General features: G+C 46.5%; 1 protein-coding gene across 3 annotated transcripts in view; it reads right to left on the reverse strand.

Annotated features, from left to right (window-relative positions):
* Positions 1-4,038: 4,038 nt before the first annotated feature.
* Positions 4,039-19,539, reverse strand: part of Ttc12 (tetratricopeptide repeat domain 12) — a 44,040-nt gene continuing 28,539 nt past the window's right edge. For all 3 annotated transcript variants that reach the window (XM_005069497.4, XM_040730172.1, XM_040730173.1), the window contains exons 14-22: positions 14,518-14,610; positions 13,089-13,149; positions 12,295-12,432; positions 11,722-11,820; positions 11,205-11,273; positions 9,944-10,045; positions 7,366-7,465; positions 6,176-6,401; positions 4,039-4,199 (exon numbers count right to left, since the gene is read on the reverse strand). In XM_005069497.4, the coding sequence (XP_005069554.1) occupies positions 4,124-4,199; positions 6,176-6,401; positions 7,366-7,465; positions 9,944-10,045; positions 11,205-11,273; positions 11,722-11,820; positions 12,295-12,432; positions 13,089-13,149; positions 14,518-14,610 (964 nt within the window). In that variant the 3' untranslated portion in view covers positions 4,039-4,123. The remainder of the gene's footprint in view (positions 4,200-6,175; positions 6,402-7,365; positions 7,466-9,943; positions 10,046-11,204; positions 11,274-11,721; positions 11,821-12,294; positions 12,433-13,088; positions 13,150-14,517; positions 14,611-19,539) is intronic.

Raw genomic sequence — 19,539 nt, forward strand, 5'->3', positions numbered from 1 at the left:
GGGTGTCTGGCAGAGATTCTCTGCATGCTTCCTTCTGTTCTGCTTGTACCTGGAGGGCTGCCTCTGCATCTTGTGGGGGCTGGGCCCTAAAGCAGTCAGAGCTTGATCCATCTATGGCCTAAGGTCCCCCAAACAAGGTACTACTCTTTGTTTTGTCTTTTGGAAATTGAGGTTTTCAACAGAGGTCTTGTTAGAAAGAAACCAGTCATCCAGCTGGTATCTGCTCACACATACCTGAAGCTTGGCTGCCTTGTGGCTGCTGTGTGGTCATGAGCTGAGGAGGGGTGATAATCAACGGGTTGTCCCTCCCCATTTCCAGGGCAGTTGAAGAGGATGAGGCTAGTGACACCCTGAGGAGTGTGTGGTTGGATTGACAGTTCCTGGAATCAACAGATTGAGCTGGTTTGAAATTAGGACAAAGGAAATAAAAGTAATGTCTGCTGGGAAAGGACATGACCCCAGCACCTTGCACTAGAGCAGTCAGAGGTATGAAGAAATACAAGCATAAACCAGGCCAGGCCTTGGCATGTGGCTCCTAGGGAGGAGCAGTGTTACTCTACTCCTGAGTTCTAAGTGCCCAGAACTCCAGGCTCTCCGGGATTAGCATTCTTTTCTTTTTTGAGACAGGGTTTCTCTGTGTATTCCTGGCTGCCCTAGACTAGAACTAGCTCTGTAGACCAAGCTGGCCTTGAACTCACAGAGATCCACCTGCCTCTGCCTCCCAAGTGCTGGAATTAAAGGCGTGCACTACCACACTGTTGAGGCTATCATCTTTGCTGACCATCTCAGAAGAATATAGGAAGACCACTGCTGGGTTTTGGGGAATGCTTATGTTTACCTCCCAAAGGCATAGGATGGAGAAATGACAAATATGGTCAAGGTCAAATACTTCTCTTTGGTGACATGGAGTGACTAACAGGAGAAAGGGTCCTTTGGTGGAAAGAGAAAGGAGGGGGAGGGGCATGGAGAAGGGCAGGGGAGCTCAGGGATCATTTCTGGTCCAGACATCATGGTCATTAAGCCAGCCCCATCCCCCATGCTAGACACATTATGCATGTTACTCTCAATTCAAAGAGAAGACAGACTCAGGAGGAAAAAAAATTTCCTGAAAGCCACATTCAGTAAGGAAATGTTTTACATATAGGAAAAGTTAAGAAACATACACACAGTTCGAGGTTAAATTCCAACTCTTCTATTTACAGAATCCATGACCCCAGGCAAGGAAGTCTTAGTTTATTTGCTTCTGTAGTGAAGACAAAATCTGCCTCAAGGTGTCTTTGTGAGGCTAGGAGACACTGTGTGAGTTTGCAATTATTTCTCTCCACCTGGAGGAGGGCATGCAGTGGACCCACCTGCAACGTGAGGAACATCCCAACTTCCTGCAGATACTCTCAAGCACAACAGAATGTACCTGTCCCACTCCTCGGGGATAGGATTCCATCCTTAACAGCTATTTCCTGAGCCAGAGAGGAGGAGTGGAGCAGAGTGAGGGGGGCTTGAGCTTGGGATCCTTGGAGAGCAGCCTGCTGACTCTGCACACTATTTTCATCAGCTTCCCAGCCCTGTTCAGTGGTCTGCAAGCAGTGGGCTCTGCAGCCTCTCCTTTTCCTCTGTGCTCTGTTGGGTATCAGACATCACCCTTGAAATTCCGCTGCTTCAAGGAGGTTCATTTTCACGAGGGCACCGGACAGCCAGGTCCCAACCGCTCTGCTGAGACCTGTCACTTGCATGCTACCCAGGGACACTGACAGCACCATCAAAGAGTACTCCAGTGTGCTCTCACCAGTCACCCACAGGGCACTAATCCCACTGAGAGGGCTCTGGGTTAGTGATTTTCATGCAGACTTCCAGCATGCAACTATCCATTTTGTTTTCAGGAACAGAGTTCTTAATTTAATCCAAGAGATATCCCTACCAGTGAAGAATTTTCTTTTATTTAGGGGTGTGTTGAATAAAATCTTCCTAGAAGAGTGTTTTCTTTTTTGCTTAAAGGACATGAGTTTTTCCACTCCCCCAACCCCCTAAATCTCAAACTTAGTAGACAGGATGTCAGGCAAAGTCTCCAACTGCCGTATGTCCAGTAGTATAGCTCCTACCATACCCTCATCTCTAATGTCAGCCTTCCATTACTGAAACAAATATACATAACAATGCACTAATACAGTGAAAAGATTAGTTTGGGCTCATAGTTTTAGAGACTTTAGCTCACGACTACGTGGGTCTATGACTTTCAGCCTTCTCTTAGTGGGAACCTCACTTCATGGTAGGAACAAGCTACAAAGCAAACTGCCCATCACATGCCTGGGAAGTGGAAACAACCAAGATCCCACAAGCTTTTTCCAGTGTACACTCTCAGTGAACCAAATCTCTCCAACTAGGATCTTATGAAGTCTCCACTACCTGTCAATGGTTCCAAGCTGGAGACCAAGCCTTTAACTCAGTTAACTCAATGTTGGGGAAACATTGTGGATCTTGTATAACCTTTACAACATAGGTAGGTTGGATATGTATTACTCTAGGTTTTTCTGATGGGGCAGAAAATCTCAGAGAGGTTAAGCAACTCATGCAGTTGTACCAACCAGGCTTTTACTTTTGAGCCAACAACCAACTCCCAAATCATGGCACACACTTCTTTCTTACTAGTTATGAATGCTCAGACTTTCTTAGGCTTGTTTCTGGCTAGCTCTTTTAACCTGTTTCTCTATCTACCCTTTGCCTTGGGCTTTTTACCTTTCTTCCCTCTTTCTGTATATCTTACTGCCCACTGTTTCTCCTGTCTGGTGGCTGGAGGCTGCCTGTCTAGTCCCAGGCGTCTCTCTCATTCTCTTCTTTCGTTCCTTCTTCTCCTATTCATTCTCTCTGCCTGCCAACCTCACCTATCCCTTTCCTGCCTAGCTATTGGCCTTTCAGCTTATTAGAGCAATCAGGTGCCTTAGGCAGGCAAGGTGAAATAAATGCCACACATCTTTACATAATTAAACAACTGCAGCATAAACAAAAGTAACACACCTTCACACAGTTAAAGTGTTATTATCTGCAACGTAAATAAACACAACACTTCTTGGCCTAGTTAATATTCCACAACACACCGTAACACAGTGGGCAGGCAGCAGGAGGCACCATCCTGGGAACTTTGGTTTGGAGAATCTTGTCTTTTACTGTACAGTGCAGATCCTGCCTCTTTCCCTGAAATGGCTCAACCCATGAGGGCACTTAGAAGCTAAAGAACTTATTAAACCTTTCACCTGGGAGCCCACACGTGATCCTGGCTTTAGGAAAGGAAGCAGTGTCTTTTTTTTTTTTTTTTGATATTTACGAGACAGGGTTTCTCTGTATTGTTTTGGAGGCTGTGGGTCCAGCCTGGCCTCGAACTCACAGAGATCCGCCTGCCTCTGCCTCCCTAGTGCTGGGATTAAAGGCGTGCGCCACCACCGCCCGGCGGGAAGCAGTGTCTTTAGGAGTGGCCCAAACAGGTATTAGGCAGGTTAGGGACGTAAATGGACATTGTTTGGCTTTTGGTAAATAGAAGCCTGTGCTCCGGCATCAGAAGTCCAGAACCACCTCACACAGGGCACGTGTAAACTCAACCAAGTAGCGATGCTGACCCCCAGGTCCAGGGCTGGAAAAAAGCTCCCTGACAGAGAGCCACCCGTCACTACTCAACCCACTGAATCCAAAAGCACATGCCATAGCTGTAGCTGGGACTCAGGGAGCTGCCGCCTCCCTGGTGCTATCACCAGTCTCTTATGGAGCTCAGAACTGCAGGCAGATATTCAAGTGCCACTGCCAAATACCCGCGATGTTTCCATGTTTCCCCCAGGAACTAGTTCTCATCTAGTGGTGTTGCTGCAAGGGCATCTGGGAAATGCAGCTTTGGTTGGCTGGTTTCTGGCCTCAGTAGAAAACAAAGGAGCCTTGCAGAGACGCGAATGATGAATGCTAGAGTGAGCAGCAGCAGTTTCTATTGTGTTAGCCACCTGATCCCCCCCCCCCCCGCCCCCGCTGTGAAAACCCAGCAGACATCACATTCTGGAGAGGTTGTTTAAAAAGACTTTATTAGCAGAGCAATAACCCACGGCACACAGTTGTTGTGTTCACAGACTCTACACTGGCACCATGTCCCTCAAGAATCCTTCATGTATTTCATTGTAGAGTTGAGAATTTCTATCCCATGAAGCTCCCGCAGTTGGCCAACAAACCTGTGGTAATCAGGACACAAAATTCAGGTCAATACATGTCACCTTCTTCAGACTGAGGCCGGCCATGAACATGGGCCTTGTCATTCTAGGGAGAAAGGGGAAGTGATGGCGGCACTGGGGAGCTCTAAAGATCAAAGAGGGTCTGTCGGGCTCTCCAGGAACCCACGCAATACTAGAAACACTTATGGAGCATCAGATGTGACACCCTGCTCAGATGAGGCTGCATTCTTGGGAAACCCCTCTGTCCCACCCCAGCAGGTTGCCACTTTGAGCTCATGAGAGCTCATGTGCTTGGCTTCCTGTGGAAGAGAGACTTTATCTTTTTCTCCCACTTGATCAATCAGAGAGAACTTGAAAGGGCTTTCAGTGTCATCCAAACCCTCATTTTCCAAGGGGGAGGAAAGAGAGGTCTGTATCTGTGAGGGAGGAGCCATGCTCAAGCCCATCCTCAAGGTCTCCCCTACTTCTATCCAAGGGACCACGGCATGGCACGGCTGCAGGGGGACACCCCAAAACATACGCTACGAGGTGATTAAGCACATAACAGATCCAGGACAGGAGCAAACTAAATGGGAACTAATGAGCAGAATTCAAGTGCAAGTCCCTTGTCCTGGTTTGCTGGGTGACCTCAGAGTGCTGTTCTGCAGTCCTTTCTCTACAGCAGGGGACTGTTACCCACACTCAACAGTCCTCCATTTGCTTAGACCCAAGTCAATCAACCAGCAAAAAATAGACCCTGGCAATAGGACCCCGATACAAACCTGGTACATGAGCTAGCTTATTGGAGCACATTCCTTAGGGTGGGATGCCATGCTCAGTGGCAGTAGGACCACGATATTATCCTGGTACACAAGCTAGCCTGTTGGAGCCCACTCCCCCTGGTGGGATACCATGTTTAATGTTAATGCATGGGAGATTCAACCCTGCATGAATCTATTGTGTTGGACTATGTTGACTCCTCATGGGAGCCCTTACCTGTGAGGAGGAGTGGATTGGTGGTGGGCTAGGAGGGAGGTGAGGTGGGTGGGAGGAGTCGAGGTAGGGAAAATTGTGGTTGGAATGTAAAATGAAATAAAAAAATTGAAAATGGAAAAAACAGAGAACAAAAACATAAAAGTGTGTTCCAAAAAGTAAAGAAAAAGATGAGACGCTAAGCATGGTGGTGCACATTCATAATCTCAGCATTAGTGAGGTAGAGGCAGGGGAATTGTGATCAACCTGAGCTATAAAGTGAGTTCCAGGGCAACTAGAGAAGAAAAGAAAAGGAGCAGGGGCAAGGCAGACAGGGTATGTTATAGTCTGGATATTAGATGTCCTTCCAAGGTCCATATGCTAAGGCCTTGGTCCCAGTCCACATCATAAGGTGACAGAACCTTTAGTATGTTGAGTTTAGTGGGCGGGATTTAGGTCACTGGCGTTCTCAAAAGGCAGTTGGGGAATTGGGCCCGTCCTGTGTCTTTCTTGACTTCTCGGTCACCATGCAGTGAAAGAACAGCTCCTCCTGTATGCACTGCCACAAGGCACTGTGCTGCAAACACACCCAAAGCAATAAGGAACCGGAGACCGAAGCCTCTGAAACCTTAAGACAAAAGAAGTCTTTCTTTACGTGGACTTTTGAGTATTTTTTATCACAGTGTTGGAGAGCTGAATGATGGAGGGAGAGAGAAGAGACTAAGGAGAGGAAAAAGGGGTAAGCGAAATGGAGAAGGAATGGCAAGAAGATGGTGACCATATGCGTGGGGCCAAACCCTGTCAAATGAACTCCATTTCTCTGACTAGAAGTTGTGGTACCCCAGAGGACCCTTCTTCCAGGGGCTTAGCTCATGGGGACCCCTGTAGGCTTGGGTTCCTCCCCATGCTTGGGGAAGGCCAGAGGTACCCCCATGGAGTTCCTCACACAGTGCTCGGCTTGCCCTACTCTTTCTGAGATGTGACCACCATTTGGGTGGTCTGGTTCAGTGGTGACCACAACAAACCTGGGCTCAGCTGTGCATAGCTTCCCCAGAGCGATGCCTGCGTTCAGCTGCACAGCTGTCCTCTGTGAATCACTGCCTGCCAGCTTCAGCAATACTTGTACAATATCTGTCTTCAGCAGGGACGAGGCAGCACTGGGCACCTCCATGCAGTTGCCAAGGCACAGGGCAGCATTGCCCACCACAATTTCATCCTCCGAATCAAGCAACGATATCAAAATGTTGAACTCTACAAGGAAATATGGACACAAGGAGCACTTCCAACAGATAGCCTAAAGAGGTTGACAACAGAGGCCAAAGGGGTGGATGGCAAGCTTCTCCAGAAACCTGAGGAAAAACCTGTGGTTTTATAAAAGGGGTTTTTGGAGCCTGAGTGATGGTTTAATCCTAGCACTTGGGAGGTGGAGGCAAGTAGATCTCTGTGAGCTTGAGGCCAGCATGATCTACATAACAGGTTCCAGGCCAGCTACAACTGCAGATGAGATTGTCTTAAATATGGATTTGAGTGTCAAAAAAGTCTGTGCTCAAGGTGTCCACACTCGACATCCCCTGTCAGCCTGACCAAGAGGTAGTGTATCTTTTCAGAAGGAAGGTTTGCTCCGTCCAGTTAGTCACCTTCAGCGTGCAATGAGGAGGTGTGAAGAAAAGTAGAAGGCTTTCTCTGCTGGGAGACCACACACCCCCATTAAAACTACAGAGGATTTGGGACTTAAGTTAGATCAGGGGAAATCAGAACGTTCTTTGGTCACATGGTGAACCTGCAGCCTCCTGATCTAATGAATGGAGAGACATCCCACACACTCCCCATTAACTTGATGAAGCATTCTTAATGGATTAAGTTGAGCCCAATGCCAAAATTCCCACTGTTCTCTGATGGTTGAAGGCGCTTTGTTTTCCCTTCCATCCATGAAGAAGGAGAGGTGGTGCTAGGCCAGTTCAAGCATCACTATAGAAACAACTCCAGGTTAACTTGGGGATGGGGGAGGGAGTTGTCTTGCTTCTGCCCTGTGATCTTTGAGCTGCCTGGCATTTTACCCAAGCACAGCCTAAAGGCCAATGGAGCGCCTTGTGATGGGAGATGAACTGACAGCTGCTGTGTAAACACTACAAGGGAGTGGTGCTGCCTACATTTTTCCTCCCTCTGTAGCTTCTAGGGTGGAGGCATGGGCTCCATTAAAGAAACTGTCACTTACTTTTATCAAGTCTCATCACTTCTTCCCGGGCTGGATGGCAGCTGTTTGTGCAGATGGCCAGCGTCTTTATGGCATAGCGTGATGCAGTCTGACCTCCGGTCTAGGTTTCAGAACCAAATCAGAAAAGCAAGATCATTCTTTCCTAGAATACCTCAGTGTGCATCACAACAGTGTCCATGGCCTTCTCGGCTTCTCTAAGCCGATTAGATGAAGCAATGGCATGCGTTTCTTAGGTGAGCAAGGACAGGATGTCACTTGTACCCACCTGTAAACCTAGCCCCATTCCCAAGGTAGAAAGGCAGGCCTGTCCCTAGTACAGCAGACAACACTGGGAGGTTTTTATGATCTGCTTTTCAATAGCAAATGTTTCCCTAAAGGGAAGCAAATGACTCTCCTGGGTCCTTTTGTCTTTGGAGAATAAGGATTGACAGCCTTTGTAAAAACTCATTAACTAAGATAATTATAAGAAGTAATATTACACAATCATTACCCTCAATATCAGGGTCTTCAGGATGTGTGTGTGTGTGTGTGTGTGTGTGTGTGTGTGTGTATGTATGTATGTACATGTGTGCATGTGTTCACAGTCTTTGGCATAATGGCAAAAGTTGTAGCAAGAATGACAGGTACTAGCAATTCCTCTCCTGGGCATATACCCAAAAGAATGCACATTCATACAACAAGGACATATGTTCAACTGTGTTCATAGCAGCATTGTTTGTAATAGCCAGAACCTGGAAGGAACCTAGATGCCATTCAACTGAATAATGGATAGAGAAAATGTGGTACATTTACACAATGGAGTACTACTCAGCAGAAAAAAACCAATGGGATATTGAAATTCAAAGGTAGATGGATGGAACTAGAAGAAACCATCCTGAGTGAGGTAACCCAGTCACAAAAAGACAAACATGGTATGTACTAATTCATATATGGCTTTTAGGCATAGAGAAAAAGATTACCAGCCTACAATTCACACCACTAGAAGAGCTAGAAAACAAGGAGGACCCCAAGAGAAAAACTCATGGTCCCCTGAAGAAGGGAAGGGGGACAAGAACCCCTGAGCAAATTGGGAGCACAGGGGGAGAGAGGAGGGATATGGAAAGAAGAGAAAGGGAGAAGTGGGGGAGGAGAACAGGAGGATGGAGACAGGGGAGGAATAGAGGAGGGCAAGAAAGGAGATGCCTTGATAAAGGGAGCCAGTACAGGTTTGGAGAGAGGTCTGGCACAGAGGAAATGGTAGGAGATCCACAGGGATGACCCCAACTAAGAATCTAGGCAGTGGTGGAGAGGCTGCCTTGGATGCCCTTCCCCTACAATGAGATTGATGACTACCTTGGCTACCATTCCTAAAGCCTTGACCCAGTAGCTGATCCTAGCAGAAAAAGGCACCCACAGCTGAGCATTGAGCCATACTCCTGGAATTCTGTTGCGGAGAGGGAGGAGAGATGGACAAATAAACCAAGACGAAAGTGGGGATACCTACAAAAACAGTTGACCTGACCTAAAGAGAGCATGCAGACCCTAGTAGTAAAGCAGGGGAACCAGCATTGAACCAAATCAAGCCCACTGAATGTGGGTACCAGCTAGGAGGACAAGGCAGTGTACGGAACTTCTAACAGTGAAGCCAGGGTTTATTCCTAGGTCACAAATGGACTTGGGGAGCCCTTCCTCTATGGAGGGATACTATTGCAGCCCAGATGCGGATCTCCCCCAAATGATGTGATAGACTTTGATGATCACCCGTGGAGGGTCTCACTATCCCTGGGGAGTGGGTGGTGGGTGGGTTGGGGGGTCGGTGGGAAGCATGGGAGGATGTGAGGGTGAGGGAATGGGGAGATGGATATGTAAATAAGAGTGTTTCTAAAAATAATAAAGAATTGTTAAAAAAATATGACAGGTACTGATCAAGTCTTAACTGAGCTCCTCTATTCTGGCCCCTTGTCATCTGCCCTATCCTCGCAGCACCTTCCCCCATCCACCCTGCTTTGGAGCTTGCTTCCTGCCCTGCTCAGCCCAGGGCTTTGTACTCTTGCAGCACTAGCATGGGTGAGCTGTGCAGAGCATGTGTGGTATCTAGAGGCAGCAGTCTGATAATTTGTTCTGCCTTTCTAGGTGAATCTAGTTCCTCTCTTGGATTCACTGAACTCATTTCATTTGGGAAATTCCAACATCCTTTGGTTACATGACAACTCTGCCGCCTCCATAGTTAGTTCACAAACGGAGTTAGAACCAATACATTCCAGATAAGGAGAGAAGGTACCAGGAATCCACAAACAAAATACGTGGCCTAAGAAACCTTGCAGAAAGCCATTCAAAGCACCTTGTTCAGTGGCAGAGACCATGTTTCAAAGTTAGGCTAGGAGGGCAAGCAATTTTTATCACTGTAGCTGAAGAACAATTTGCTTATGCATTCAACAGTTTTGTGGCTATTCAGGGTACTGTCCAGGTGACAGGAGGAAGAGGCTCTCTAGTTTGGCAGGGATAACATCTCAGTACATGAGCTGGACAAAGCCCTCTGAGTTGAACAGGTATCTCAGGGCATTTGAGAAGTTGTAAATAGTGGAGTCAGTTACTTTACCCTCAGGAATTTAATCATTTTCTTCACCACTCCTGCTGTCAGCGCCTCCTCCATGATGGTTAGGGAGGAAGAGAGGGTCCGGCTCAGAACGCCTGCTGCTCTCTGAGGGAACACAAAGACGATGACTAAACACCCCTTCCAGACACGCTGATGACCTTTAAAGGCTAATGGGGAGGAGTTTAGTGAGGCAAAAGCAATCATTAGTATTGGAAGCAAAATCTGTTCCTTGGTTTTTGAATAATATAATGGTCAAAGAACACATAGCAAACATAGGCCATTTTTAATAAACCTGCCAGGTTGGCAACTTAAAGGGCTAGAAATACTGCTTCCTGGCACAGAGGCCCAGTGTACTTCAGCTTTGTACAGGGTCAGCCCGCTTGACCCTGAGAGTCAGTCCTTCCTGGATGCCTTCTGGATCTCAGAATCAAGAGCGTCCTCATTAGAAGATGCTCCACTTCCAGGACCGACCTTTGGAATTTTCAGTTTTCATTTATCTTTATCTTTCCAAATCTCTGACTTTTGGTTCAACTTTCTGGGAGATTTCATTTGCTTCCCCCCCATCTCACTTTAAAAGTCTTAAAATTACAATTGTTTAGTGTGTGTGTGTGTGTGTGTGTGTGTGTGTGTACGCGCGTGCGCGTGTGCGTGCGCAAGCGTGCCACAATGATCATGTGGAGGTCAGGTCAGAGGACAACTTAGGGAGTTCTGAAGCCAATCCCTCTGCCTGCTGTTTTTAAAGGGATATTTTCTTACACCTGTCCTGAATGTCACCTTGTCTGTCTAGGCTTTAGGTCCTGCAACTGATATAAAATGAGTAAGTGAAGAGCGCATCCTAGGATGGCGACCCAAGGGCTCCTGAACCATGTTAACATTCTTCTTCATGGGCACTGCCCTAATCACAGGACCACCTTTGGTTTTCTTAGTCAAGTGTTAGAACAGAATTAAGAAAGTCATTCTAGCATAGGCTTCCAAAGGATCTCTTGAAATATTGTGTCCACTGGTTAGCTTCTAGACCACACAGTCAAGAGATTATTAACTTGGGTTCCTGGAGTCTACAAGGTTCACATGTACACATGTGGGGAGCAGTCACCAAATCCTCTCAGATTGAAGGTAAAATCTTTGATTTGTGTGTTTGTGGACATGACTTTGAGAAGTCCACCCACACTATACCTCAGGGTTACAGCGATTTCAAAGGTGGTGCCTATTAACATGAAAATAGTACTAGAGCAGGAAAGTTAGTCCACTGTTTTGAGAAACTTACTGTCAGGATTCCTCCATCCTGGCTGTTCAGTAGAGATAGGCATTTGCGGCTCATCTCCGAGGCCCACATCTACAAACAAGGGGAAGAGGGGAGGTGTGTTTACAGCCCGATAGTCAGAATCCTCTGTAGAGTGTCTTCCAAGCAATCAGACAGAGCCAACCACTCCCTCTGGGTACGGCAACACCCATGCCTGTATTTCTCCCACAGGGGATCCTTTTATTGCTCCCATATCTGTCTCTTCTGGTTCGGGACAGTGATTCCATAGCAGAGGACATAGTTTATTTCACTCTTGAAATGCAGACCCTGTTGGCTCTGCATGCTCTGTCCACATGGACAGCTTTCTGGATGAAGACAAGAGTGACTCTTGCCCCTAGCAAAGTGACAGAGCATCCCTCCAGCCCTCTGTATCCCCAGACTGCTACTGTTCAGGGCCACATGCTTCTGTTCGCTTTGTGCACACATGAACAAGCCAACACAACAAGTCTGTCCCAGGGGTCCAGGGAAGGTGACACTGTACCTCAGAAAGGAAGGGAACCTCAAGACACAAGTTCATGATGAGTCCTAGGAGGGTATATGTGACCTCTCTGAACAGGTCCATGTCCTCCTCACACTTGACCTGGAAACAAAGCAAGGCAATCAACCGTTTTGTTGCTTTGCAGCTTGCCGTGGTCATCTCTTCCCTTAGACAAGTGTCTTCAGACGCTCGTACTCCCTCTATTGTCAATATCACGGACTTAAATGATGGTGAAAGCACAGACACCACTTCTCAGGATTAAGGTCAGTTTGGGAGCAATAGAAAGTGTCTCAGGCACCCTGGCTCTGGCACTCAGACTCAGCAGGCCCTGGATTTGCTCTGGAGACTGGACTATGGATGTGGATGGTCAGCTCCATCAGAAAAGCTTCAAAATCTCTCTGAAGTCAGGGATACTTAATCTAGAGGACTTTGAAGGCTGCCACCCCATCAAGCCTATAGCTATAGTGGGAATAAGTTAAAGGGGCTCTAGTTCCTGGGAAACAGAGTAACTATAAGAAAAGCCAGTATTCCACAAAGAAGACTGGAGGCCAAGTTTGAATAGAAAGGCTGTGATACCAGGAGCTCCAAACAGGCATCCCCAAATTCTTCACAGGCCATCATGTGTCCTCGGGCAGTAGGCTCAGCACTGATGTTCCCCATCAGGGCAATGCACTGGCAGAGGGCTGAGGGGCTCGTTAACTTGGGCTCTCGCTTCTACAAATGAATTCAGAGGAAGTGATGTATCAGACAGCAGATGAGTGATGCCATAGGCCTTTCTAGAAGTGTCCCTGGCTTACCAAAAGGCTAGGAACCAGACACCTAACCTAATGTCACACAGTGACATCAATGAAGTCACTCTGGTCACATTATGGAGTTATACGCTTGGCTTCTACACCAACCAGCTGCAAATCTTGGGGAGTGGTTATGCCCCCCCTGGGGTTTTCTAAACTTTTTATGGTTCGACAGACACAGCATGCTCCCTAAGGAGAGCCCTTGCTTCATTCCTCACACTGCTACCCTTGTCCTGATGGGGGTGACTTCCATCCAGGGGACAAAGTCACACCCTGTCCTGGAGACACTACTTCATGCTAAGGAGAACCCTGATGGAGAGCACTCTCTCCCTACTGTCATATAAGATGCAGCCCACATGTAGCATCCCACCCCCAGCAGCCAGCCCTGTCCAAAGGGCGCTTCTATTTGTCGTGTCTGCAGCTGTTTTAATAACTAAGAACTGTGTAAATTCCAGCTGTGAACAAACGACTAATCAAGCTGAGAGACGACGAGGGTGCTGGGATGTAAATTGTGTTTCAACAGCTCTGTCCTGGCAAAGAAATATCTGCCACAGAGGACAGAACTTGGGGTTTGCTCACCAGAACACCTGTGAGTGCAGGGAGGACACCTGGAAGGTTGGCCTGTAACCACACTTGGAATCTGTTAAGAGAGCACCAGGCAGGATAATTTAAAAATGGCACAAAATACATCTCGAGACTGGAATCTCAGGTGACGTGTCAGAGAGCTACAGACAGGGCCTGCGTGACTTACAGAGTGCACTCATGATTCATTCTATGTGCCTAAAATTCAAAGGCACTGGTTTTATCACGTGACTATAATTTTTCTAAGCCCAGAGAGTAATCTTTGATGTCAGACAGCCGGTCTCAGGCACCAGCTCTTGGAAGCAGAAGTAGCTGGAACTCCCTGGCATCTGTCAAGTTGACTGTAACCCTTCGCCTTACTCTGGGTTTGTGTGTCCCAGGTGCCCAGTGCAGGTGGGAAACAGTGAACATGCGTTCACTAATCACAGCTGCTGGGAAGGCCCAGACACACTTCACCACATGCTAGGTAACAGTCTGTGCTACCCACCCCCCACCACCAGCTGGCCCACCTGTGAGCATATTAGCTCTTTCTTCCATGACTGTTTCCAGGAAAGACTCATAACGGGTGCAATGAATGTTTTAAAAGCTCATAAGAAATGACTTAAGAATTTGTAACAATTATAAAATTCTAGGATTTTTACCATCTTCCCCCAGCAACTGAAAACAAAGCAAATAGGCAAGAAGAGATAGCTAATCAGTATTACTGGGAACCAAAGAGGAGACTGCCTTTTCCTGTTCATTCTCCTCTACTTGCTCACATATATTCATTCAACACAGATTTCCCAGAAGCTGTTATGCACCAGGTACTGACCAAGATGCAGGAAGCGTCCCTGAGCCACAGCTGGCATGCTCACTGCAAGAAACACTGTTTTCAGTAGCCACCCACCTGTTGTCTGGATGAAAATGGTCCCAGGACCCTACAAATACCAAGCTGTGCAGATGCCCAAGTGCCTTCTATAGAATGATACGGAATTTGCATATAACCTATTTATGACCTCCTGGGAACTTTGAGCCATGTCTTAGCATTTTGTAGCTATGGTACTGAAGCAATGTAAACACACACTATGTACTGGTTAGGGAATGATACAGAAAGGGGCCTGTACATGTTCAGTCCAGAGGCTTTTGGAAGTGCTTTTGATCCGTGGTTGATTGAATCCACAGATGCCTAATTAACAGAACCAAGGGATAACTGTGTGTTGTGATTTCCATGCCCACTGAGACTGGGTCACCCTCCACCTGGAGGGGCTGGGATGAGAATGGATGGCCATAGCCCTCCAGAAGCCATCAGTGTCCTTACTCAACATGTCTTGTAATGCTCATCTAGAGATTTTTCTAGTTGATATAGGTGGTGGCATTTTCCAAAGGCCATAAAGTTTAATATCGGTTGAAGAATTGTCAGTTCATATAAACAAAGCAAAACAATTACCTTTCTTCTAGAGTCAAATCTGTGAGCAGTCCAATGGCTGTATTGGCTTTCTTGTCTGAGAAGTCAAGAAACGACAGCAATGCTTCACACAGTCTGCAAAGAGCCATTGGGGGGAAAAACACAAAACTTTGAATGGGCTGTCTTCAAACTCTCAGCATTTCCAATGAGGTACCCTTTTAAGGAGTCCAGCAAAGCCTCAGCATTCAGGGAAGAAAAACTAAAAGGATGGACCCACCAAACCCATAAGGCCCAGGTCCTTACTCACCAATGCACACCATCCTTTAGAGAGCTCCAGACCTCCATGTGAATTCTCAGGTTGCTTAACAGTTTTAATGTAAGTCCACTAATTATCAGACACCAGCTTGGAAGGAGTTTCTAGTGTTCTGCCCTGTGGCTGTGTCTCCGTCAAGTTCATTAACTTGGATGACATCTACATGGCACACTTACTAATCTACTCCTAACTAAAGTGGGAGCCCCCCCAAATTAGACAGGTGATGGAATAAATATTTAACAAGACCTCAACAGGCTGCTGAATGTAGCAGATGGATCTAATAGAGTTAGAGTCTTTTACTGAGAGCTGAAGATCTTGAGTAGCGGAATTGGGAGACTCACTTTGGTTACTGATTCACACAGAAACAATTTAAGGGTTTTGAGATGGCTGTATAGAAAGCCTGGGAAAACAGTTCAGTTCAGCTGCTAGAAAAAGCTATGCAAGCCCAAGTTGCCTGAAGAGGACTTACTCTTAGAACACCAGAAATTTAGAACACTAGAAGTGAAAGTTATGACTACCTTCCAGCAAACCAAGCATCTTTGGCAAGCTGTGTGCTGTGCTCAACACCTAGCTCCTGGTCTACAGTGACACATGTACAAATAATAAAGGAAAGCATTAGGAATGTGCTAGAACAGACTCATGCTAAGGTACTCAGTGTCTACCCGGCAGAAGTAGTTAGGGGGCTGGAGAAGAAAAGGCTTCCACGGTATATGATGTCTTGGTTCCATCTTCAGAGACCAGTGATGGTTACTATTATTTACTCATTCAACCAATTGTGCTAAACTACCACTGACTACTGTCCAGGCAATGAGGCAGGCTCTAGGAATGTGAAGATGGAATGAGACACTGTTTTGGCATTAGAAAGCTTGCAGGCCAGTGTCATGCACACGGAGACAGGACAGAGTATGTCACACAGAACACTCTAAGGTACTCTCAGATCATGAGGCATCTTTGGGGACACCTAGCAGTTCATTACCATTAGTGCTTAAGGTGTAAGAGGAGAACAGGGAGTAAGGAGGTGAAGGAACTGGACAGAGTTCAATTCTCAATGGGCCTTCTAGAGACTTTGAGAAAAGATGGGATATAACGCCCAAGGTCACCGTCTCCAAAGTGTGATGGGCAGGTGACTTTCTGGATGATAGTGGTGGGGGGGGGAGGATGGGGGCACAGATTCCTACTCTATACTTCAAATCTCTGGGAGACTGTGCTTTAGCCAAGTCCCAGGGGACTCCTAGACATTGTATCTCACGAGTTAGAAAGATAGCCTTATAGGCAATGAAGAGTCATTTAAAAAATTTAAGGAAGAAAACAAGAGGGCCAATATGTATTTTAGAAACATCTTTTTTGCTGGTTTAATGGAAGTCAGACTGGAGAAGGTAGGACAAGAAGACAGAGAATCCCAAGATGTGTGCTTGTCCTGACAATAAAGGACCTGGGACTGGGCTGTGGCAGTGGCAGGATGAAAGGTACTATTATAAAGGAGGAGATATTACAAAGACTGAGAAGGAATGATGAGAGACCAAGGAGGAGAATAGCAAGGTAACAAGCTACTGTCTTATGACCATGGTGACGGTGGTACAGCTCAACTCCAGAATTCTTAGGCAAATGGATAGCTGGATGTCCTATGTGAGGACAGGAAATCCAGGTGAAAGAGACAAGTGCAAAGCACATTTAATTTGTTATGCTATTCAGAGACAAGGAGGTAGGATCTAGTACCAGAGGGTGCTGCCACCTAGCCCTCAAGACAGGACAGTCTCTCTTAAAGTCCACCCTCGGGGCAGTAGGATGACAGCAAGACAGGAAATAGCCTATGGATTGACTATTTGGGAGTGTAGCAGGCACTCACTTTTAAGGGATAGACTCTCTTTAGCAGATTGTTCTGGGAAGGGTTGAATCACCCGAGGATTAGTATAGGAAGTCGGGTGCTTGAATTGGGAAAGCCTAGTGTGTGGCCCCTAATGCTGGGAAGTGGCAGAATTTGATGCTCTTTTCAAATGCTCCATTGTCTGGGCTGTCCTTGGGTCAGAGAGCTGTGGGATAGGTAACTCATAGTCAGGGTAATTCTGGCAGTAGATGGGTAACCGGGGGAGTGACTCACATCCTCATTACCTGGGAAGAATACCAGTCTCTGAACTGTCTTAATGCCTGACCCAAGTCAAATGGAAACAGACACAGTGAAATTCTGGGTCTTCCATAGAGGGGGACATGCGTGAACTGGGTTGGGCCACTGCGGAGGGGCAGCCAGGGTGGATGGGGATGGGCTAGATGGTGTCTAAAGTACAGGTGTCCGCAAGCTTCTGTAAATCCTTGACTTCCTCAGAAAGCACTCTAGTGCTCATCCATCAGAAATAATTTATTTTGGAGTTCGTCCAAATTCTTCCTATTCCGATTTAACTCTGTTTTCTTGGTCTTGAAGATGAATGCTGATGAACCAGAATAGCACCAAGGGCAGACAACCATCAGGGTCATCCTGGTTTAGTCTTAAGAGACATAAACAAGTAAGCTCCCTCACCATGTGACAAAACACTTCTCTTTAGCACTCTCATTACCTACAGAGGACAGTGTGTTCTTTTTTTCACCTCATTTTACTCAGAGACATATTTTCTGCTCTGTGGACAAACACTTGTCTCAGTGGATGGACCACAGTTCAGAGAATGGGTTCATGGAGCCAATCATTTCACTACTATCCCAGTTTAAGACTTTGGACAATCTGCCCTAAAGAGAGAGAGAAAATGCCCATTAAAACATTATTAGGTTCATGTCCAGTATAAGATATGGATGATAGTGACTCTTCTTACTGTGGTGACAGCTGTTAACTGGCCAGCCTCACAGTTACCACTTCCCCTTTCCAATCTGCCTGACTGTTACAGAAGCTGCTACTGTCTTTCTGGGTAGCCCAGGACACAATTCTACTACACTGAAATAAGCAGTGGCTTTTCTTAATGAAGAGGGCAGATCCAGCAGATGCTAAGCTGTGTTAGACAGGGATATGGGGCTTTCACATCACACCAACAGAAAAGTAAAGGTAAAGAGACGGACAGTGACCTTGACTTTGCAGTGTCCAAGCTACAGGTTATTGTGGTAAGTCTTTTCTTATTATGTGGGGAAATGCATGCCAGACTCTATCTTGCTTAAGCTCCTTTTGATCAAATTGTCTACATAAGTAGAAAAAGTTCAAACCAACATAGACACAGCTCTATGGACTTTCTTGTTTGTTTTTGGAGGGCAGAGGGTAATGTGCTGAGAACTGAATCCTAATATGTATTAGCAATAGTTTTAGCATGAAGCCCCATCTTTTCTAAAAAAAAAAAGGAAGTGGGGTACTTATCACATTTCTTTTAATAAGTAATTACTATTGTTCATGTGCATGTGTATTTATTAGTATGTGGATGCTCTAAGAGGTCAGAAGGCATCAGATCTGCAGCTGGAGTTATGGGTAGTTGTGAATTCCTCAATATGGGTGCTGGGAACACTCTTAACTGCCAAGTCATTTCTCCAGCTCTCCACCACCCCTCTCAACTGTCATTCCAAGTGTGCATCCAGACAAGACAATGCACCTTCCCTAGGTCAAAAAAAAAAAAAAGACATACGAAGATTAAATACTGGACAGTAAGAATCTAAAACTCCGGTGCTTCCTACAAAGTGGGAAGCCTGTTCCTACCAGTTCACATCTGGGGAGGATGGGAACCTGCATCCCTCTGTGAGGTGCACACTCCCCTGTCCTGCTTCATTTCAGCATAGAGAATCAATGAGTTACCTGAAGATAGACATTAGCAAGACTAGTGGACCTGAAAGCAGCTGCTCTAAGAGTCGATGAGACTGTATGTATCAGGGTGAGCTACAACACAATTGGAAGAGTTCAAGTTGAGACTCAGGCAGTTCAAAGACAGCAGAAGCCTTAAGACAACTAGAGCTATAGCTGCTCCAAGACAAAGGGTGATTTAAGAGAAAATAACAGGTGATGAAGAAATTGAGCTGAAGGCTGCAGAGTCACCTGAAAAGTACCAAGTGCCTTGGGAGACATTCACTAGCACTCCACCTGTGGGGTGGGCAGAGTTCTGGGTTGCCAAGCCTTTCCTGGAAGCCATCGGGGCTGTGACTTGATGGAAACAGGGAGATGGGTACCACCTTGTCCTCAGCATACAGTGGACCCCTCTGTAAATGGACAGGTGAGAGAGCTTAGTCTGGTCCAGAGAAATCTGGCTTCTTTTCTTACAGAGGACAGAGAGTAGGAGCTGGGCTCCAGGGAGTAAGCATGAGGGGAAGGCTGGCTGATGTTGCCTTGTTATTCCCTGTTGCATCTCCTGCCCACTTGGTGAATAGGGAGCAACACTCCCACAAGTCACCACAGGAGATGAAGCGATCTGGCAGCAAAGAAATCCAGCAGATTAACTTAGGGTTCTAAAGTCACCCTGAAACCTTTACAAAGCAGGCCGCAGACAATGTTATTTCTATCAGTTTAAACCATATGAGATGGCTGACATTCAACCTTTCTGACCTAAAATCAATGGCACGTCAATTTTATATGGTCAAATTTATAACCAGAAAACAGGTAAGCAATATAAATTGAAAAATAAATAAAACACAGGCTGGGAAAAAGCCCAGGTAGTTACAGTGCTTGTCATGCAGACCTGGGGACTGAGTTTAATCTACAGCACCCCAGAAAAAGTGGGTCATGGCGGCACACACTTGCCATCACAGCACTGGGGAGGCAGAGACAGATAGACCACTGAGGGTGACCAGCTGGCCTA

Source organism: Mesocricetus auratus, unplaced genomic scaffold (assembly GCF_017639785.1).
Source record: "Mesocricetus auratus isolate SY011 unplaced genomic scaffold, BCM_Maur_2.0 Super-Scaffold_100022, whole genome shotgun sequence".
Taxonomy (NCBI): domain Eukaryota; kingdom Metazoa; phylum Chordata; class Mammalia; order Rodentia; family Cricetidae; genus Mesocricetus; species Mesocricetus auratus.